Source organism: Euleptes europaea, chromosome 1, assembly GCF_029931775.1.
Source record: "Euleptes europaea isolate rEulEur1 chromosome 1, rEulEur1.hap1, whole genome shotgun sequence".
Taxonomy (NCBI): Eukaryota; Metazoa; Chordata; class Lepidosauria; order Squamata; family Sphaerodactylidae; genus Euleptes; species Euleptes europaea.
The window spans coordinates 80,766,855-80,789,983 of record NC_079312.1 but is presented as its reverse complement, the minus strand read 5'-3'; the positions used below and the strand labels follow the sequence as shown (position 1 = coordinate 80,789,983).

The window sequence follows — 23,129 nt, the reverse complement described above, 5'->3', positions numbered from 1 at the left end:
CGGAGGAGAGGGGAATGCAGCCCAGCAAGATTCAACTTGCGCTCCCCACAAAAGAATGAAAAGGAACTATGTGCCATGGCAGCTCGCAGTGCTCACAGACATATCACAGGAATATTTTTTTTGGGGGGGGGGAGAGTGAGAGAGGTGGCCACTGTTGGCTGCACATCATTTTTCCTCTTCCTGCTCTGCACGGTGTAGTGGTTAAGAGTGATGGAGTCTAATCTAGAGAACTGGGTTTGATTCCCCACTCCTCCATATAAGTGGCAGATGCTAATCTGGTGAACTTGGTTGGTTTCCCCACTCCTACACATGAAGCCAGCCGGGTGACCTTGGGCAGTCTCTCAGCCTCACCTACCTCACAAGGTGTCTGTTGTACGGAGTACTAGGCAAGGAAGCCCGTCAAGTTGACAACTTTAAGAACCACCCACCCCCAAAAACCTGTTGGAGCTGGCCCTGCAGCAGACGCTTCGGAGGCTCATCCATAATTTACATCAAAATCTTCACTGGTTTTGATCCAAAAGGGGCAAGTAGGAGGAAGACTGGGGGTTATATGTTTAAAACCACCCTTTACCACATGCCCCTCTTCCACACCTTGCAACAGCACCATCGCTCCATCGCTCACACCCCAATCACTAGCTCCCTTCTCTGGATGAGCACTGGCAACTCCCCTTCATCTAAGACCCTTTCCCATGCGCTTCTGCTTGACTCGGGGCTTTTACACAATACCAAGTCTTCATGTCCACCACAAGGTCTTTGTATACACGTGCACAGGGAGTTCCATGCCTGGCATTGGTTACTGCATGCATGGAGAAAAGGCTTCACCCTTTGTGAACTGAAATGGCCCCTGGGAGCTGCTATTTGTTCCACTAGGAAATTTGAAATATTTTGCCAAGTAACATATCAAGAACATTTAATGAACTATTTGAGTACACGGTGTCGGCAGCAAGAGTACTATTTGTGGCAAAAATGGAAAGCAGAGAAATACCCAGACTTAGATGAATGGATTAATAAACTGACAGAATAAGCAATTATGGCAAAACTGACATCTTTTATATATAATAGATTAACCTCAGAATTTCAGGAAAAACTGAATACTTTTTTTTAAAGTATATAGCTAAAACGTTGGAACATAATTTAACTACCGTATATACTCGTGTTTAAGCCGACCTGTGTATAAGCCGAGGTGCCTAATTTCTCCCCAAAAATGGGGAAAAATTAGGCACCCGCGTATAAGCCGAGGGTCGGCTTATACAACCCCCGGGTCGGCCTCCCAGGCCCTCCAGACCCACCCCTAGGGGGGGAGGGGGAAGAGCCCCTGAACCCCCTACTTACCAGGAGAGGCGGCGATCAGCTGGCGCCAGCGCCCCCCCCCCGGCGCGCAGGCCGCTCCTGGCCCGGGGAAGCGCACTGGAGGCGGCACCCCCCCCCGGCGCGCAGGCCGCTCCTGGCCCGGGGAAGCGAGCTGGAGGCGGCGGCGGCAAGTCCCCCCTCCCTCCACCTACTGTATTGACCCGCGTATAAGCCGAGTTGGGATTTTTCAACCCTTTTTTTGGGCTGAAAAACTCGGCTTATACGCGAGTATATACGGTAAATTAAAATAGAATTAGAGACTTAGGTAATATATGTTTAAAAAACAAGTAATACATGTTATTAGACATGGAAAAATATGTTGAAAACAAAGAGTAATGTAATTTAAAGAAGTTGATAACTGAGTTGTAATTCTGAATGGTAAGCTCCACTGTGTTTATGTTTTTGTTTGTTAAAAAATAAAACTAATAATTTTTAAAGGAAACATACATGTAGCTGTCATTACACACAAGTGTCCAAAAAAAGAGCATATCGCAGCTCCCGGTTCAGTTTCAGTTCACAAAAATGGTTCGGGGGGTGGGGGGGAGAGGCTGAAGTCTTCTCTCCATGCATACAGTCATCAGACTATGACCCCCACATGCCTAGAGGTCACAGAGCTCCTGGCGCATGTGTGATGCTAAGTCCCTTTGGTGGCCACGAGGACTTTGTATCATTTAAATCAGCCATTTCAGCTGCCACTTCACAGCCTCAATATCCCTGTCATTCAAGCCTCTTTTCCCATGAGGTGAGGCCGCCAGCGGCTGCAAGTGCTGACAAACTGCAAAGCCTGCACCCTCTGCCCTCCTTGACAACTGTGTTGCTAATTCAAATCGAGGCTGATAGCTGATGATGAGGCCACCAATTGTAGTCTCTGTTGGTCAGCTCCTTTGCTTGGGCATCATTTCCTAGGCCTGAGGAATATGCCAATGATGACTATACTGGAGTGCTCAGAACATACCTTCATTGCTGGAAGGGAGGGGGGAGAGAGAGCTCAAGCAAATAAATCAGGGATTGCATTCTTTTACTCCACAATGATTTGCAAAAATGCCACTATCACAGAGTAGGAAAGTTTTGAATTGGAAAAGCAGCATTATTTTAGTCAGATATTAACAAGGAATATATGCTTATGTCAAACAAAGTATAACTTACCCACATAATGCATGTTAAGGGCCAAGTACTTGTACTGGAAAAGGGGATTGTTGTTGAGGCTACTTCTTTGGATCTGCTGAAAGAAGGAACTGACATCCCATCTGTACAAGACATCCAAAAGCATAATGCTTGGAACCCGCAAGGCCACGTTTAACATTGCTTCCAATTTCTCCTTTGCAGCCATTCTGCTTCTTTTCAATGAATGTGCCACAGACTGTAAAAAGCAGAAATCAACAAGTAAATTTCAGGAAACCAGCAATATTCTTTAATGTAAGAATTCCCCTGTCGGGACGTTCAGTATTCTGTCTTTAACAGTGCCGAGACAGCCACTTTTGAAAGTGTACAAACTGCAAATCATCTGGCTTGTATCCTATACCTTTCATCCATGTGTGCTTCTCCCAGGTTCTGTGAAAGCAGTCCTCCATTTTCAGTCACAAGTGCTTCTTGCTAGGCACCTTGCACCTCAATAAAAGATAATGGTCTAGCAAAACCACGAATGCCTATGGCTACAGGAAGCAGAATCTGTGGTGGAAGCCATCCTCTGCAGCACCCAGAGAGAAGCACACATGCAGGAAAAGTAAAGGATCCAGGCCAATGTCTGCTATTCCCACAATCCAGTACTGTGAGGGACACTGTGGCATACCACAGAGGTTTCATTGAGGTATTATGGCTAGTTGCTAGTGACAGACCTATCTTTAGTAAAACTGTTTAAACTTTTAAAAACATGGGTTGGATCCTACACAGAATTTCTATAAATGGAACACATGAACACATGAAGCTGCCTTATACTGAATCAGACCCTTGGTCCATCAGTATTGTCTACTCAGTATTGTCTACTCAGACGAGCAGTGGCTCTCCAGGGTCTTAGGTAGAGGTCTTTCACATCACCTACTTGCCTAGTCCCTTTAACTGGAGATGGCGGGGATTGAACCTGGGACCCTCTGCATGCCAAGCAGATGCTCTACCACTGTGCCACAAGCCCTCCCCAAAGAGGGGGGCAACTGTAGTCCCCTCCTGCATTTCCTGTGGGTCCCATGCCTCCCAGGAGCATGGTTTTGGGCTGCAACAAGAGGCAGGAGATGAAAGTCCACTTTGCTGTTTCATCAGATGCAAGTCTACATCTTGTGATCACGAAAGGCAACAATGTATTACGTTTTAAAAGTACGTAGGAAAAAGAAATCACCCTATGAATGAGTTTTACTCTATCTGTAATCAATCAGTTAGAACTTCAGCAGTGAACTTCCTTATGTTCTATATTTAGACCACTCTTATCTGTTTTCCATACCGACAATTTGCCACATTGACTGATTGTGAAACAGGCAGTAGCTGGCACTCAGAGCTGAAGGCTGAAAGGGCTTTGAATATTTCCTACTTCTGTGCAGCTCTCTAGCTTTGTCTCTAGGATGTGTGTGCACGTGCTGACAAGTCACAGCTGACTTACAGTGACCCTGTAGGGATATGTCTGAGAAATTTATCCCATCATGGTTTTGGGTAGAATTTTTATTCCAATAAACCATGAGATCATAAAAGTCAATTACTGTATCAAAAGTGACAGTGTAATACAAAGTAAAAACTCATTCTATGATTTTTGGAGGCTCTAAATCTTCTCGGAGTGCCCCAGCACAGTAACAGGTTGGCCTAAATGCAGTACATTAAGCTTCCTCATTCATCTTGAATCAGCACGCCAATAAAAAAAAACCACTGGAAAAAGGTAATTAAATTGTTTTCTATACTATGAGCCCCTTAAATGAAAGTTTGACATCAAATATCCCGCAGAAAGGTAGATTCCAAACTATAAAGAATGTCATCCTGGATCTCCCTACCTGTTAAGTCACAAAGCTTTGTACTGTGTTCATTTTACTTCAGATTTGGGATCAGCTTATATCTTCAGATGCTATACAAATGGATAGTTATTTTATTTTTCAAGTTTTTTAAAAAAAGAATCAGGATTAAATAGCATTACTGAATTAAGATGCTCTGCAAAAAAAAAAGTTCCTACAGCCATATCTGAGATCAATTCTTACAACAGCATAAGATAAAAAGACTTGGGGGACTCTCCATAAAGTATGTCATGTTTTCTAAGATCCTAAATCCCTCTGTTGTCACAACTGTGCTGCCCTTGATGTGCAATGCGAACACTCAAGCGCTACAACAAATCCCTATGGTGCTGGAAATTGACAAAGTGAGATCTCACTGCAGAGGTTTTTTTCACTAGCCTGAGATTAGTTTAGTTCATAGCTGTTGTTTCTTCCTATATTTTTAGCCTGAGCTTCCTCAAAGGAGCTCTCACATGCACACTCTCAGCATTGACTAATATTGCCCACCAAATTTCATGGCAGAGGGGGGAATCAAACCCAGCTCTGCCAGATTATAGTCTGACACTCTCACCACTATATATTAGCTTTATATTTGTGCATAAAGTCTCAAAACTCCAGTTATTGTCTCTATGTCTCTCTCTCACACACAATTTGTGAAGTCAGGTTAAGCCCATTCTTATGTAGATATTACAGCATTTTACTGACAATAGTAGAATTCAGGGTTGTTTTTTTAAGTCACGACTGATAGCAGTGAAAGCCCAATTCAGTTACATAATGGGTGGGAAAGATTTCCCATTCTTTTTTAAAGTTAGATGTTGCAAAAACTGCATGCAAGTAGTAAAAAAAAGTTCAGTGCCATTAACCTGCAGTTATAGGCCCCAACTCCTCTCCCCTCAACTCTTCTCAGAACACTGAATGGAAAACTCCATTTTGACTTGAGAGAAAGCATCGGGGATTAAGCGCACTGCCAAAAGAACACTGAACTCAGGCATGAGATTTGTAATGTAGTAAATGCCTCATCCAGGTCTCAGCCTAAGCCAGGAGGTCCTCATGCCTACAATCCTCAAGAGAAGTATTTGATAACGGCTGTATTACAAATTTGGGCTCAAACAATTTGATGTTTCCCACTTTCCTAAACTCCTGCCACTGAATCATCAGTTTAGCTCTAAAGACTATGATCGCTGTAAAGGATTCCAGCAGGGTTCAACTAAAAGCAGCTGGTCATCTGGTTAACTTCCCTCCGTTCCAAAACGCCCCGAGATCTAGTAGATGGCAATGCAACAGCCCTACAAAATCAAGTGCAACAGAAGCAGCAGTAAGTGGTGAGTTGAGTACAGGACTAACAAGGAACCGAGAGGCAAGATATATAGCAGTTCTTCAGGGCAGGAATATGCCTGCAATAAAAAATGGTCCCAATTAGTGTTGCCAGATCTGGGTTGGGAAAAACCTGGAGATTCTGGGGGAGGAGCCTGAGGAGGGGGAGAGGAGGGACTTCAATGCCATTGAGTCCAACTGCCAAAGTGGCCATTTTCTCCAGGGGAACTGATCTCTGTCACCTGGAGATCAGTTGTAATAGTGGGAGATCTCCAGCCACCATCTGGAGCTTGCCATCCCTAGTCCCAGTAGAAGCAGCCTTACCACACTGTAATCCACATGAGTCAATGCTACTGACATATGCATGTGATTTGGAGTTATTCATAAAAAAAACAGTTATTGTGATATCTGCCATGTTTGCAGGTACCATTCAGGAACCATTACAAGCTCACAGGAGCCGACTGTGTGAGAATCTGAACTGAGACCTGCAAGGGAAAGTGCTATGAACACAGCTGTGGGAAAAGATGCAATGTGGTCACAGTATGACAACACATACACACACACACAAAAATACTTGTAGATGATAAACAGCAGCTGTGCTGAAGGGAGGAGGAACAGCAACAGACTTTTCACAGCATAGCTGATCTTGCCCATGGCCAGGCCAGCGTAAACGGCATATTAAGATTTTGTCTACAAAATGCTGTGCAAGAGAGATTCCAATAGGTATTCAGCTGCAAAATATGCTGTAACAACTGCCACTGAAGCTCTGATCCACAGCAAGATACACTGTTGTGCCGGTTGCTAGAGAAAAAACGATTAAGTGATTAAGATGCATCCCTTCAACACCAGACAACACACTATGGTTCAATGTATGTAGCCTGCCCTGTAATTTACAGAGCCCTCCCACTTCCCCCTCTCAAGACAAGTCTGGAATTGCAAGCATTCCTCCCTCTGTTTTGATTCAACAACCTGGCACATCACGTAAAGGGCCTTTAATAGCTTCTTGGTAATTTATGCCCACTTTCACCCACTGAAAAGAAAGGCATTCCAACATTAAGCATGTTTCATTTGCTTTTAATCATTAAAAAAACCTCCTTCAAATCTGAAGACAAAAAGATAATGTGAGAACTCCTGGTGGCAGTTTCCCCCTTCCCCACAAATATATTGAGACTTGCTTACTCACAGTTTAAAGTATTTCTGGTCTTGAAACCTGCCCTCATGGAACTGCCACCCCCGTTTTACCGTTACACTGAGAAAATCAGATGTTACTAGAACAACCAAATCATTTGCAGTAGGTTCCCAAGTCTGACCTTTTTTGCATGTGCCTTATTAGAGATTAATGTGGGAGCAATGGCTTAGGCAGGTTCAGAAATTTTTAGTGGCATAAGCTGTTAACACAATTAAAATTCCCAGCTAACTAAAAGGCATCCGCAAAATTCAGAAATCATTCTGTCAGCAGGCGTCCCCCACATTTATTTCTTCTCTTCCTTCCAAGAAGCTCAGTGTGGCATATGATATAGGCTTTGCTCTGTGGAAAAAAATCTCAGGGACCTGTGAAATCGACTAAAACAGAGTGACTGGCTCAAGATAACCCAGTGAGCTTCATAGCCCAGGAGGGGATTCAATCACAGGTCTCACTGGTTCACGTCCAACCCTGACTCAGTGAATGGCTATTTTCTGACTATTAAATGATGATGCATTTTACTTAAGCCCTATTAAAGAAATGGTCGCAGAAAGATTGATTTTACTATGAAAGTTTCTGGACTTATACCTCCAGGCCTACAGTTGAGGGCAGCTACGGTTTTCCATCAAAGCTGGTCTCCCTACCTCCCGCCCCCCAACCTGGTTGCTGTAAACCACTGGTTCCCAACCAGGGGTCCGTGGACCCCCAGGGGTCCGCGAGAACTAAATTAAGGTCAGCGAAACAAAGTTATAAACCCATAATAAATTAATATTTTCAATTAAAAGTTCTCTATTATAAAAATATATATTCAAATATTATTCTAAGTTTAATGTTTAACAGTTATGATTAAAGTTTATTTTCAAATTCTCAGAATTTTTATTTTGAACCTTGGGGTCCCTGCATCGAACAAAAAAGTCCTAGTGGTCCCTGGTCAAAAAAAGCTTGGGAACCACTGCTGTAAACGGTTTCAACTAAAATGTGAGACTCCTGAGTGTTATTTGGGCCCTACAGTGGTCCCTATTCTTCAAAAATGAGCACCATCTGTTTATTGTCTCAATATGATGATCTTATGGGGTGGTTAAATTGTTTCATTTTTATATTGTGAATTTAGTGTATTTTACTGCATTTTATGTATTGATTATTATATTGTTAGCCAGTCTGAGCTCAGCCTTGAGGGCGGGATAAAAAATAAAATAAATAAATAAAAGAAAACAAGAGTAAAGGACTTCTGGCTCACAACACATTAAAAAAATAAAATTGCATTCGATATCACCATTAAGCTGGGAGATGCACCCGGTGTTGGACAGCTGCATCAAATTAAAGGCAGTGTCTTTGGAGGTTACAAATATTTAAAAAACAAACAAAGCAGAAGCACCCAGCTCCTGTTCCTCCAAACCTCTGCCTTGCAGTGGAGCTGAAGGAAGAGAGGGGGGAAAATAAGTGTCTGCATGAGATGAAGAGGGAGGTGAACAGCAAGCATTTGGACTGTTCTTTTTCGGCTATAGTCCACTATTAAAAAAAGCCCACCCTGATTTAATGATCAGAAGCTACGGAGGAAACATATAATATACAATACTCAGCCCTTTGTAGAGCCAACATGGTGTAGTGGTTAAGAACAGCGGGACTCTAATCTGGAGAACTGGGTTCGATGTCTCACCCCTGCACATGAAGCCTGCTGGGTGACCTTTGACCAGTCACAGTTATCTCAGAACTCTCTCAGCCCACGCTGAGGCAGGCAATGGCAAACCATTTTGAACGTCTCTTGCCTTGAAAACCCTACAGGTTCACCATAACTAGGCTGCAACTTGACGGCACACATACACAGCTCTTTGTGGCTATCCTTGCATTCCCTATTTCCTTGGAAGTAAAATCTGCTGACATTTTGAATGGTTTGTAGAGTTACGACACTGGTGTGTTGAGAATGAATACATTCAAGATTATCCAATGGAAATGACTAGCAACAAATTCAGGACAGGAAACAGGAAGTACTTCTTCAAACATAACAAGATTAACTAATGGAATTAATTATGACAAGTTGTTTTGATGCCAACAACTACATGCTTTTAAGTGAGGCTTACACAAATGCAGAGATTATGAGTGATGTTAGCTCAGTGGAACATTTCATGTTCAGACCTAGAACACCTCCAACTACCACATACTGGTGATAAAAAATGCAGGTGGCACCTTTTTCTATCCTGGTTATGGGCTGGCTACTATAGGAAGGAGAAGGATTCAACAAAGAACTCTCTATGTTATCCATGACTATGAGACTTATGAAAGGAGTAAAGAACACTGATTATAAAATTTAAGTGTCAAATACTTTGACTATCTAAAGTGTTCAAAATAATATTTGTTCAATTTATCCATGCACCTTAGCGCTTCTCTGGATCTATACTATTGCAGAGGTCATTCACATTGACACCAAATTACAGAGGGCTTAGAAAGGAAAATATTATCAGTCACCCAATCTCGCTCAAGAATCAGCAAACAGTGATGGAACAAGCTAATCAGAAATTGTTTTGTTCAGACCCTTTGGTCACCTAGGAATTATTCCTGCCATCGACAAAAAATATGTAATGCCTGCAAAAATTGTGACTTAAAAATGAAACGCATGCCAAATGCAGTCATTGAGGAACCCCAGATGACCATACCTTCCTCTATACCACCATGTCAAGAATACACCATCTGGATTCTGACGTGTATTTTTATGCCATACTGGCATTTTATTCACCACCCCGAATCACTGAGAAAACTGGGATTGACATAATTTAATGTATATAAAAATAAGATGCATTAGGTTTCATATCACTATGTCCACAGGACTAGAGAATGAACAAACAACAAAGTGCAACCTATTTTCTTCCACAACCACGGCAAGGACATGAACACCCTCAAAGAATTTCAACTCCTTTCCAAGATGTTATGTAATTTTGGGCAATTTTTCTATCTAGAAAATATTATCACAGTTCTTAAAACTGTGCATTTGTGTCTGCAGAGATAACACGACTCTTCTTCACAGCAAAAATGTTATAAAATAAACATACAGAATTGATAAAAATACCTTAATCCCATTGTTCCTTTGCAAATCTATTTACACAGTACCAACCCCTTACCTCTTAAGTGCTAAGTGTCAGGAAATTCAATGAATAGAAGATTGTTTGGAATGGAATAGATCTGCAGAAAGAGCCAAGTGTGAGGAGGGAGGGGCAAGCTATAAAAATGAAAGTGAAACCTTTTGAGCCGAATACTCCACAAGTCTTTATGTAGACAACTATGATTTAAATCTAGACTTGCTGACTAATAATTTAAATCGAGATTTAAATCATTATTTAAATCAACCAAGCATGACAATAAACCGTGAACATGCATCACCAGCAGCTGCCCATCCAACATAGTGAATGCCATTACAACACAAATATAAAATCTAAATATTGTTTGTTTTATATTGCAAACAAATTATAAATGTGATCATACGGGATGGTTGACTGAGAGCAAAGCTATATTTCACATTTTATTTGTGAAAAATGAATTGATCTTGAAGTGTCAACGCAGAAAAATACAGAATCTCAAGTTGATAACTACTATAACTTTTTATTTCTCGCCCTTTTTGTGCCCTGTCCAGAAATCACACATACTAACAATTGAAAGGGAAAAAAAGTTTATAGATTTGGGGACTTGTTTTTAAAGAAACTGTTATGAATAAGAAGTTCTTCTGCATTCCACAAGTGATACAGCCTGTAAAATGACCGTACCATTAAAATCCCAAATGGGCAATATGTATTTCTCACAGAGAGACTGTAATTAAGGAAATTCCACTGCATAATCCTTGGTTGCTGAAAAAACAACTGAAACCTTCCAGAAGTTATTTTACCATGTGATCTATATATCTAATTCCCAACTCTGCCCCGTGCAGATAGGGTAGGGTTGCCAGGCTGCAATTGGCGGGCAACTGCCTGCCAATTCAGTGCCCAGCTTGGAAATGGGGACTGCGTCACTTCCGGTTTATACCCGGAAGTGCCGTATCGCAATGGGCCTTTTATCACTCAAATTCTCTGCCTCAGCTCCGCCCCAAAAACCTCCCGTCGGAGCCAAGGGGGTACCTGGCAACCCTAAGATAGAGGGCAGACTGATTCCCAACAGGTTTTTCTGAAGACCTGGAGGAACACCTTGCAGAAAAATCTGAATTTTTTTTTTAATGGGGGGCTTAAATCCTTCCAATTTTAAAAAAACAGCCTTGTCTGTGCATGCACAGACAACGCACTCATTAGGAAGAATTTTCTAATAGTTAGAATGGTTCCTCGATGGAACAGGCTTCCTGGGGAGATGGTGAGCTCTCCTTCCCTGGAGGTTTTTAAGCAGAGGCTAGATGGCCATCAGTCAGCAATGCTGATTCTATGACCTTAGGCAGATCATGAGAGGGAGGGCTTCTTGGCTAACTTCTGGGCATGGAGTAGGGGTCACTGGGGTATGTGCGGGGGAGGTAGTTGTGAATTTCTTGTATCGTGCAGGGGCAGGGGGTTGGACTAGATGACCCTGGTGGTCCCTTCCAACTCTATGATTCACTCACCATTCAGGTGCGGAGGACTCTGGCAGCTGTACTGGACCTGGGTCGATGGCAGCGGCAATGTGGGGGAAGCTGCAGCAGGCTCTTCAGCAGAGGCTGGGAGCCTCAATGGCCCCGGTCATCTGTGGCAATGGTGACGAGAGGGAGGAAGCAGCAGCAGACTCCACAACAGAGGCTGGGAGACTCGCGCTGGCACGGGTTATCTGCGGTGGCAGCGATGTGGGGGGGGGAGAGATGGGATTCCCCCCCAAGCAAAGGGAAGATGTGATCCCCTCCTGCACATGTTTCGCGGGCCCCCACTTGTATAATAAATTAGGCTCAACTACAGCAGCAGGATCACATGAAGAAAAACGTTTTATTTTCACCTTCAAGCCAAATGAATTAATCAAACTGTCTGACAGTCCAAAACAGGCACTGTGAATTAAGACTGCTCAATTTAATTATTTCATTAACCCATTACATACTGAGCACAAAGGACAGTAGAGTGCCCTAGTCAAGAGATCTGGGTGTTAGTGAGCTAGTCATGCCCCAGCTAAACCCTGATGATCACTGGAAGAGTCTGGACGGGTCATGATCAGTTGTGCCATTTCCTTTGAACAGTGAAACTGTAAATATTTTAGGCCAGATCTATTTCACATGATTCTCAAAGCTGCTGAATGTTTATATATGTGTGTGCGTGTACACACAGAGACAGAGGGAGGGAGGAAGGGAGAGAACCAGGCAATGTGCAATGAAAATAGCTTGACAGAACTATCTTACTAGACTTAGCTACTCATCATTAACTTGATAAGTGCTTTTTGAAGTTGAGGATAACTAATAGAAGGAGGTAAAAAAAGAAAACTGAAAACAAATGTGTATGCTTATGCGCATGACCACGATAAGCAAGCATACATGATTTGACAGAAACCTCACTGTATTTGTGCAATATTCCAGAAAGGTTTATGCACATAACTACCCATTCTGCTTCTACTTACTGGTCAGCACCTACCTTGAAGATGCCTTTAGTGGTAATAGTCTCCTATTATCAGCTTTATCAACTTCAATGCACATGCCTCCTTACAGCAGTTCTTGTCCCACATGGCTTTTGTCCATGAAGATTCCACAGTAACTTTGTTATAGTCAAAGGGGTCCCTCTCCTCCCTTTTTCACCAGCAAGAAACCTTGTTGTATACAATCCATGATGCTCAGAACATATTCCTACATTACAATGCTTTCCTTAATCTATTGTGTTTTCCTCACTGCAGACAAACTGCTCCACATTGGAGACTTGTTAAAGCTTGCTGCTACAGAGGCTGCAACTCCAGCACCACAAACTGAGTACTATTAAAATTTTATGACCAATATTAAGAGATCAGCGCTGTAAACCATTTTGCATACTAAACATGCTGTAGAATTGTTTGATAGCAGTTCTGATGCCCAAGTTTTCTGTGACAGGGAAACCAGCCCAACCCTATAAAAGGACTGCATTAGCAAACGAGCATTCAGGAGGACTGCTGCATTAGCACAACATCACAATCTGCAACAGTCTGATCCAGGGTTCTGCAAATAGCCACCACTGCCAGTTACAGCATAACCATAGTAAGCAACTGAACTGCACTACTGGGTGGTGCAGAGATGTGAAAGGTTGGGAGGAAAATGGGAGGGGGTGATAACACATTTTGGGAAAATTGGGTAGAAAAACCTCTTTTAGGAAATATTTTCCGTTTTAGAATGATGAGCAAAACCTTCTTAAGGCAACGGTTCAGGATAATGGCATGTATCCAACCATGCAGTATCAAAACATAATGGCACCTAAGTTTTCAGAATGGGGGCAGCAATTTATGCTGATTCCCCCCTCTCAAGTCAGACCCACATTTTGTTCTCAACTTGATTGTAGTATTATGAAGGATATATTATCTGTGATTCAAATGACACAAGACAGGTTTCATGAGATTAACTTTGTCCACTATAACGATGATACTTGCTATACAAGATTGTCAGGCAATGCTGAAGAGGCCAGTGCTGTCACACAGTTTAACCCCACCGGTGCAGTTGTTAGAACGTTGGACTAGCATCTGGCAGACCCAGGTGTGAATCCCAACTCTGCTGGATGACCTTGGGCCAGTCAAGCACTCTCAGCCTAACCTATCTCACAGGGTTGCTGCTGTGAGGATAAAACAGAGGAGAGGAAAATAAGTAAGCCACTTTGGATTCCCATTGGGGAAAAACAAACACAAAATGACAGACCATAACATTGTGATTTGTTGGGCCACAGGTAGTTAGACAGATGGAAACCGCTTGAGGAAGATTCCATTGTGGTCTGTACACTCATTCCGCTGCTACCTCTGGCATTGTGGGTTTCTGCATTCTGCTTCTGGATAATACTGACTGTATGAAGAGGAGACTTTTCTAAGACTTGAAAGTTCTTGTTCAGTTTCGTTCCTGTTCAATAAATTGTTGATGGGCTATTTTCCACTCTTTTTTTTCTTATTTTCCTAACTGGCGAAAACTAATATTAGGACTCAGCAGCCTGACACTCCATCTCTAGCTATGGAGAGATTTGTAGCTGTTGTAACAGAACTAATTTCTACATGTACATTTCATAATACAAAAAAGTACAGTTTTATATGCCAAGTTATACATAATGTATGTCATGCTCTTAAAGCAGTAAAGGAAGTGAAGATCTCTTAAGTTAAATATTGAGTATATTTCAATTTCCTTCAACATTTCCATTTTCTAAGGTGGCTTTTCTGCCACGTTTTCATAATTTCTAAGTTATCTCACCAGCATGGGATACTTCACATATTATCTATCTCTATATTACATTTTTATCCCACCCCACAGAGCTCTGAGTGGTGTACATGGTTGCTCCCTCCTCTAATATTTCATTGCAACAGCCCACTGAAGAAGGTTACAGTGGGGGGGGGGGAGTAACTGGCTCAAGAATACCCAAGAATACTTAGCTCCTTGGCTAAGTAGGGATTTGAACCCAAGCCTTCCCACTCCTACAGATAATCACTTTAACCACTACATCACATTAGCTCTGCTGTACAGACCATGTTCAGCAGGAACTTTCTATAATGCAATTATAACTGACAAGTGAGGACTGCCAGATTTCCTTTAGCTTGCTCCTCACGTTCTTCTTAAATATGTAGGGGAAATGAAGTATGGGGTGAATGTGTTCTTGACTATATAGGAAGCAAGTAAAAAACATGCCGTAACATGCTGATTCTTACTTGCAGGACAATATGGGTGTTGTGGTTCAAAGAGCTATGCTGCTGCTGATGAAGCAGGGAAGTGTTAAAATTCAGCTCTACAGTGAAATGAATCTAGTAGTTTGAGGCTGGCGGGCTTCCTCCATTAACTACTTGCCAATTCCAGATTCTTTTGAGAACCAATTTTCAGAGTATCTAGATTTAAAGGTTCGCTTTGCTCTTTCCTGCTTCAGGAGCAAAAGTGTTGGTCTCTAAATTCTGACGCTCTGAAAGAGGGACCTTCTAGCTCTGATAGTTAATTTCTGGGCTTTAAAAGTCAGATAGATATTTCTGAGGGAGGAAACTACCTGTGTGTTGAAGGCAAGGAACACTGGCTATTCCTCTTCTGCTCCAAATTCCTGCAGCTTCCCTACATTGCTGAATTTCAGTGATTCTAGATACAAAGAGCCACACTGCAGTTCCAGACATCAGAAACTTGCCTCTTTAATGATCAAAATTCCATCTTCAGCTTAGAAATGCTGTGGGCTGGCTACCTATAGCAGTCTTTTTTGAAGCAAGGTGGGGAACAAACTGCTCACTGCCCCCGATCCCCAAAAGGCATGGTATAAGCCCTGGTAGGTCCCACTGTGCGTATTTACCTTTCAGCTCACAAACTAGCGCTTAAACATAAGAGATAATTATAAGCAGGCTTGCCAAATAGTCACCTATCTCATAGTGTCTCTGAAATGAACCCACCAGCAGTTTCAATACTGCCTGGGAACACCCAACTCACACTACCATTTGGAAGGAAGCACTATCTCAGTGATTTCATGGGGCATCCATAATAGGCATGGACTGAAGACTCATCTTAAAGGAAAAAAATTTTAAGCAGCTTCCTGCTATGAAGAAAACACTGCCCCCACCATTGCTGCAAAGTGTATACTGTACTAGAGCCAGCTACAGTAATGTAATTAAATACAGCACTGAAGTTCAAATGCAGGGTAGAAATCTTCCAGGTCAGGTACTGAAGAATTCTGACAATATGAAATGGCCCCACAGTGACTGATTTTACCATGGCTGTCTAGCAAATGACAAGCGTCAGGTCTCCTGGGATGCTACCCTGACACTCTTCTCCAGTGAGAGAAAGAAGGCTTTAAGACTGAAACTCTTGGGGCCACTTCTCATGTTACATTTAGATGTCAGTGTGTACATCTAGGGCTTAAGAGGAGTGGAAATTCAACAAGAGGAAGGCAATGTTCATGGCCTTATCTGAACACTTCCAAAATTGTCCCTAGAGGTTTGCACTACATCCATATTTTCTCACAGCTAGTTCATACATTACCCTAGTTAGATCTCCTGATCATTTACTAGGTGTATCTTACAAGTGCTTTACTTCCATTGATAGTATCTGTAACAAGAAAGCAACTCACTGAAAATGAAAATTCAGTTCAGATACCTTTATTGGCATATCCAACATCCGAGTACAGTAAAAACATACCTTATTAAAAAGAAGAGCAAATTGCCATTACACCAACAAAAAATTAGCCACAATTTCTATGATTTTAGGGTCCTGGTTATTAAGAAGGGTGCGAACATTTGAACAGTTAGAAAGTCCCTCCATCTGACTCAAACTAGGATTTAAGAGTTTTAATCGTAATCTTTGATACAAGGGGCACCGAAGGAGAACATGTTGTATGGTTTCTGTCTCTTCCATAGAGCAAGGGCACAGTCTATCGGGAAGGGGGACACCAGTATAACGGCCAGTTAGTAAGGCTGATGGTAATACATTAAGTCTGGCTAAAGAAAAAGCCCTGCACACTTCTAAAGTGTACAGTTGATATAAATACGTGGCAGTTTCACCAGATTTAGGAAATATTCCGTGGTGAAGAGGTGAGCATGTCTTAGTAGCAGACTCATATAATGCATGGAGCTCATGTTAAAATAATTTGGCTCTTATAATTGAGAAGGCCGTAGATTCAGTAAGCAGAAAAAGGGAATGTATAGTGATGCCGAGAGACCTTATTTTTAGTTCTATATGAGAGATCCAGTTCGAGTCGTTAGAGTCTAAGAGGAATTGAAACACATAGCTAGAAGGATTTGAGTGGAACAGAAGGCGAAGCCAATACTTGATAGTAATAAGCCACATTTTAGTTATTATTAGATTCTGTCCACATTCAAGGCAAAGAGCCGCATAGGGAACACATGGTGGTACTCCAAAAACATTTCTCAAAAAACATGACTGGGGTTGTTCTATGGATTTATCAGATGCTTGGATACATATAGGGGCACCATAAAGTAATTGTGTCCCTATTTTGGCATTAAAAACTTTTAAAGCTGCCGGAATATACTCATTTCCTCTTCCAGAAAAATAAAATTTGGAGATTGCTGTACTATTTACCTTGGCGGTGTTAATAGCCCTTTTCCTGTGATGAGTCCAGGTAGCGTTATATTGGTAGTGAACCCCAAGATATTTAAAGAATTTAACCTGTTCCAAGGAGCGACCCCTAATTTTCCACTCGAAAACATTCCAAGATTTGGAGAAGACCATTATTTTGGACTTTCCATGATTTAACTCTAGATGGTTGGCTATACAATAATCGCAGCAGCGATATAATAAATGTTTAAGGCCCTCACGGGAAGAAGATAGAAGAACCGCATCATCAGCATACAGTAATAAGGGTATGTGTACTGATCCTAATCAGGAGCTGTTGCCATCCACTGCGGACAAAAAAGGGGCAAAATCATTTACAAAGAGATTGAAGAGGTGAGGCGCCAATAAACATCCCTGTTTCACCCCTTTATTAGTTAAAATCGTTGGGGGTAAGTCTTCCAAAGGGAGAGCATCTGACTTGGCAAGAGGTATCTGAGTATAATCTCTTTATAAGAAATATCAATCTCTTGTCCGGGATCAGCCGATCAAGTTTCTCCCAGAGTAAGGTTCTCGAGACAGAATCAAATGCCCCTTTTAGATCTAAAAATGCAACGAAAAGCTTACCCTTCCTTCTTTTGACATATTTGTTTATAGGGTGGGAGAGAAGCAAACAGTGATCAAGAGGAGATTTACCTTGGCTAAAGCCAATTTGTTCAGGGCCTAAGATTTTAAGGAGTGAAATCCAATTGGTAAATTTAAGTTGCAAAACTTTGGCGTATAATTTCTCAATGAGGAAAATGAAAATATTGACATTACACAGCTTGGGTAAGTGCAATATTCCAACATAACTGTCAGTGCATTTCCAAACAGTTATACCATTGTAAGCCCAATGAAGTCATTGGATTAAGATGGGTGTAACTCTGCTTAGGACTGTACTATAAATGTACAAGAATGGCAGATGAAATAACTCATGGCCCAGTTCAAAAAAACCAAAATTTACTTTGTTTATATTGTACCTTTCTCCACAATAAGAAGCCAAAGCAGCTTACATAATACTTACTCCTCTCCTCCATTTTATACTTACAACAACCCTGTGAAGTAGGATAGTCAGAGAGTGACTGGCCCAAGGTCACCTATCAAGCACCATGGCAGAGTGGGAATTCAAAACTGGGTCTGAAACTCTAACCATTACACCACACTGACTTTTGTGGGGTGGCTGCTGCTGAGTAGTAGCAAACAGCTACATGCAATTCAGGTGGTATCAGTTCACCTGGTGGTTGCTGATAAGTCTGGCCCTGATGAATACTCTCGCTCAAAGGCCAGTACGGCCTTGGAAAGGGCCCTTCTCCTCCCCTTTATTGACAGAAACCAAGGCTTGAAGACTGGCTATACTGTGTGGTAACTGAGCAACAGCCACAGTGGCCACTGAAAAGGCATTAGTTCCTCAAAGATACAGGAGCTGCTTCTCTTATAGGGGGTAAACCTTTCCTTTTTAAGATTCCAGATTTTTCTGCACACCTAGGGCTTTTCTCGGGTTCATAGAAAGATCTGTCTTGTCTGCTCATAGCCCCAGTCTCCCAATTTCAGTATCTACAGATGGGGCCATTCTGAAAATTAAATATATTGATTGATTCTGCACAACTATCAAGGACTTCAACACTCATTAAAACTCTATCTCCACACTTGAAAAAGGTCACATCCTGCAGTCAGGTACTTCGATGTGACGTTACCACTCAATGCACTGCCTGAATAATGCAGCCAGAATATAAAATTCAGTGTTATAAAAGTCTGAACAACCAACGGACTCCCTAAAAAGGACCAAAAACGATGGACATTGTTCTGTATTTTTTAAGCAAGTTGTAAAACACAAGAAAAGTGATACATTTTTTTGCAGCACATGCAAATTCTTCTCACTGTTTTGTTGGGTTTATCTGTAGTTCTTCCCTAGAGACACGAGAGGTTGAGGGAAACAGAAATAAACAATTTTATAACCTGCAAAGGGACTTCCCCTCACCATCTTTTCAAGCATACTTAACTGATGTAGCCCACTTCCGCCCCTAAACTCATGTTAAAATGCATGTCAGGAAAAACAAAACCATACTGCAGACTCTCTCATTTCTGCTTCAACAAAACCACATTGATTTCAGAATTATATTATGCAGCAATGCTAATACAGAACCCATAAATCAAACCTTGCTTCCCACATCACCTTGCTTTTATCTATGGGTAATGTCCCAGGCTAGCCCTATCTCATCAGATCTTGGAAGCTAAGCAGGATTGGCCCTGGTTACTATTTGGATGGGAAACCACCAAGGAATACCAGGGATGCTATGCAAAGACAGGCAAAGGCAAACCACTTCTGAACGTCTCTTGCCTTGAAAACCCCATAAGACATCGCAGTACGTCGGCTGCGACTTGACAGCACTTTTCACCACCACCAAGGTTTCACAAAACACATTGTATGGAAACAAGGTTGCCAACTTTCCCCTCAGCAAAACTCCTGTGTTTTTAACAGGAACTTGACAAGCAGAAATTCAGTAAGGGATACCTTTTCCAGGAAAAGCTCCTGCTGCTTAATGACTGCCTAGCTTGCAGTTGTTAAAAGCTCAGGAGTCATGCTTAGAAACAAAATCCTGCTTCCACATAACTTTGATACTAATTTTCCTAACAGCATATAGATGGCAAAAGTAATAGGTAGAAGCCTTGCTGAAATTCCTGCTCTATGAATCCATGCTTGCTGAATTAATTGTACTGTATTATATTTGTTTAAAGTCATATTCAAAGATCATCATTCCTATGCATTGCAAACTAGTTCCAATAAGCTGAATATGACTTACAATAAACTGCATACAGAACTGCAGCACTATATTTCCCTGTAAGAGAAACTAAGCTTTAGGCCAGTGATGGCGAACCTTTTAGAGACCGAGTGCCCAAACTGCAACCCAAACACCACCTTTTTTTTTTTATGCAAAGTGCCAACACAGCTAGAAGTCCACATGGGGCTAGGGGTTGCCAGGTCCCTCTTTGCCACCTGCGGGGTTTTGGGGCGGAGCCTGAGGGACTTTAATGGCATAGAGTCCAATTGCCAAAGCAGCCATTTTCTCCAGGTGAACTGAAATAGCAGATCTCCTGCTACTACCTGGAGATTGACAACCCTGCATGGGCGGCCGAGCGGGGGAAGGAAAGCAGCTGGAGCATAGCCCTCACCCCTTCAGTTTGGTTCTTTTTCCAACTGTTATCTTCATACGAATTTAAAGACTGTTATGAGGGGGGGCTGATGGTTGGGACAGCCCTCTGCACGCGCTCAGAGGCACCTTCGGTTGCATGAACGAGCAGAGTGGAAACCTGAGCTAAGCGAAGGGCTTGGCTCCAGCACAAACACCAGGCAGGCCCCCGTTCGGCCCTCACCGCCAATCCCCCGTGCTGCAGTCACCAACCAGCCCGCCGCAGACCCACTCCCGGTCCAGCCCTGTCCCGGCTCTGCCTCTTCCAGTCCTCGGCAGAAGGCTCATCGTTGTCTTCACTTCTGGAGCGTGCAGCCAGCGACTGCGGAGAAGGCGCTGGGAAGGAGCCCGGCGCTTCCCAGAGGAGCCGGGAAGGCACTGCTGGTCCCCAGCCTCCTCAGCTGGGGGAACGAACTCAGGTGAACTCTGTGCTGGGGCGACGGCGTGCGTGCCCACAGAGACAGCTCTGAGTGCTACCTCTGGCATACGTGTCATAGGTTCGCCACCACTGCTTTAGGCTGTCACTTGGAAGTCAATATGACAAATGGAAACCCTTTGCTTCTCTAACACCTAGCAACAGCTATTTACATGTTAAACTTAGTTCTAACAAAAATTAACCAGCACTGCTAGATGTCTAGAAAAAATTTAATGTACACTATTCAGGACAAAATCCACAGCATAAGCAAATGGTTTCAACTGCAGAGATTTTTTAATGTACAGGGATATGTTAAATTATCTTTAAACTCATGTTTTTCCAAAACCCAGCCTATGTCTGTAACACACATGCTTTCCCTCTGTTTGCCAGAGGACAAAGTAATACCTGACCCAGAGGCATAAATAACCTTCTGTCAGTGTATGATCAAGTGGATGGCCCTGAACTAGTCACAGTAAGAAAGATTAAACAACAACAAAACAACATTACAAGATTTAATTGGAGAAAGAATCTAAAAAACATTTTTTAGATATGTCTGCGAGAGTGAAACAAATAGAGTACCCTGTGCATCAGACTTAGAAAAGAGGAAGGATTCTTACATAAGCACTGGCTTTAACTACTACTTGGTCCCCTCCATTTCCCACTTCCCTCAAAATACTGTATTTCACACAGAAGATGGAAAGGCTTTGCAACAGAGCAATGCAATGATAGATAACCAAACAGGACCACAGCGCGCTAGGCGTTATACGGCGACCTCATTCATTTTGACAGGGCTTAGTTTCCACGTACCCAGTTTCAACGCCGATCCTGAAGGCTCTTTACAGTATTCCCCAACTTTCTGAAAAGTCAGGGTACCCCAAGCCCTATCACTGAACTCAGAACCTGGGGCATCATGACTCCTGGGATTTCATTCCAGCTCCTCTTTAGCAACCAGATTGTTTCCTCCAGAGACACCCAAAGACAACCTCACCCCCACCCCACCCCGGCCCCACCCGCGCGCTGCTGACTGCCGCTTCGATTCAGCTGCCGCGGGAAAGCCCCTTCCTTGCTCGGCTCTCTCGGCCCCCGGCGAGCTCAGCGGGGCTTGAACTCTAGTAACCCCGGCCCAGCTCGCCGCTAGCCAGAAGCCGCCGCCGCCGCCTTGGAGGCAGCGCAGCAGGAAAAGGCGGAGGGGAGTTGTCCCCTCCGCTTATCTGCGGGGACCAAAACGGGGAGGGGACGCGCAACAGAGGCCGCTTCACAACTCTGAGCAACGGGCGGAACCCGAGGGCGGCCCACGCCACGGGGAGTGGGGCTGGGGGGGGGCTCTTCCAAGGGGCGTGGGCAGGAAGCTCCCATTGTGGCCTTTCGGCTGGGGAAGGAGGCTGAGCTGGGAGGGGGTTCCGGGGGGGCCCCTCGGGAGGCGGGATCGCAGAGCTCCGGGGAGGGCGGGGCGCCGCTTGGGGGGCGCCAAGGATCCGGGGGACCCGTTTAGGTGGGGCGCATCCTGGACAGGCCCCAAGGCTGGGAGGAGGAGGCGGCGGCGACTGGCGGGAGGGGGAGGCAGAGACCACAGAAAGGAGCAAAGGGGAGGGGGGAAGGGGGCGGCAGAAAGGCCGTTGGGGAGCCTTGTGAGGGGCGGAGGAGAGACTGCAGGGGGTGGAGGGGGGGTCACCTGGCCCGATGCGACGCGCCTCGGCCCCAGCCGGGGTGGGGTGGGGGCTGGGGGCTGTTCCTCCCGCTCGCTCGTCCCCTTCTTCCCGCTCCTGGCGGCGCCTACAGCAGCTGCCGCGGCTCCGTGCCTGGCCTGCGCGGGCTTAGCAGCAAGCGGTCGGCCTCCCCGGGCAGCATCGTCGTCTCCGTCCCGCCACGCCTCCCAGCGCCGGCCCTGCGCGAGCTCCCCGGCCCCATTAACGGGCGGCCATGGCCTCGCCGCGCGCTGCGCCTCCTGCCAGCGAGCGCCCAGAGCGGCCGGCCTCCTCCTCCGCCGCCGCCGCTTCCCCAGCCCTGTCAGCAGCGGCGCATGCGCACGGCTCCGCCGAGACAAAGTCGCCAGCCGCGCGGTGGCCGGGGGAAGGCGGGGCTCTGGCTCGCCCCCTCCTGGGGACTTCGGCGCTAGCAGATCGTTTCACTGCGCCGAAGGGTTCTGGCGGCCGGGCTGGGTTGGCTCGGATCCCTCGGAGCCAAAGTCTACCCCCACCCCTTTGAGAGAGATAAAACAAGCAGGAATGCATCACCCGCCAGACAGGCGGGTAATCTGCAGCGGCAAAATAAAAAAAGGCGTCCGGGGGCGCTTTACAGGTTAACAATTAATTCCACCACAACCTCTGGTGAGTCAGAGCTCACTTAAGCAGTGTGCTGATGGATGTACAGCTCAGTGCATGTGGTGAAGTGAGGTCCCTTATACTGGGATGGAACAAATTCTGTTAGTCTCTAAAGTGCCTCTGGACTCCCCCCCCCCCATGCCAAAGACGACCGACCAACCCTCTCTGTATTTTCCTCTGCTCTACATACACACTTCCTTGTGGCAATTACAGCCTGGTCCTATCCTTCTCACTGTAGTCACTGTTTCAAG

The 23,129-nt window shown here is 44.2% G+C and overlaps 1 protein-coding gene across 1 annotated transcript in view; it reads right to left on the bottom strand.

Annotated features, from left to right (window-relative positions):
* RNF145 (ring finger protein 145) overlaps window positions 1-22,267 on the bottom strand; it is an 80,359-nt gene extending 58,092 nt beyond the window's left edge. The window contains exons 1-2 of the mRNA XM_056860785.1: window positions 22,230-22,267; window positions 2,497-2,710 (exon numbers count right to left, since the gene is read on the bottom strand). Coding sequence (XP_056716763.1) covers window positions 2,497-2,680 — 184 coding nt within the window. The 5' untranslated portion in view covers window positions 2,681-2,710; window positions 22,230-22,267. The remainder of the gene's footprint in view (window positions 1-2,496; window positions 2,711-22,229) is intronic.
* Window positions 22,268-23,129: the final 862 nt, after the last annotated feature.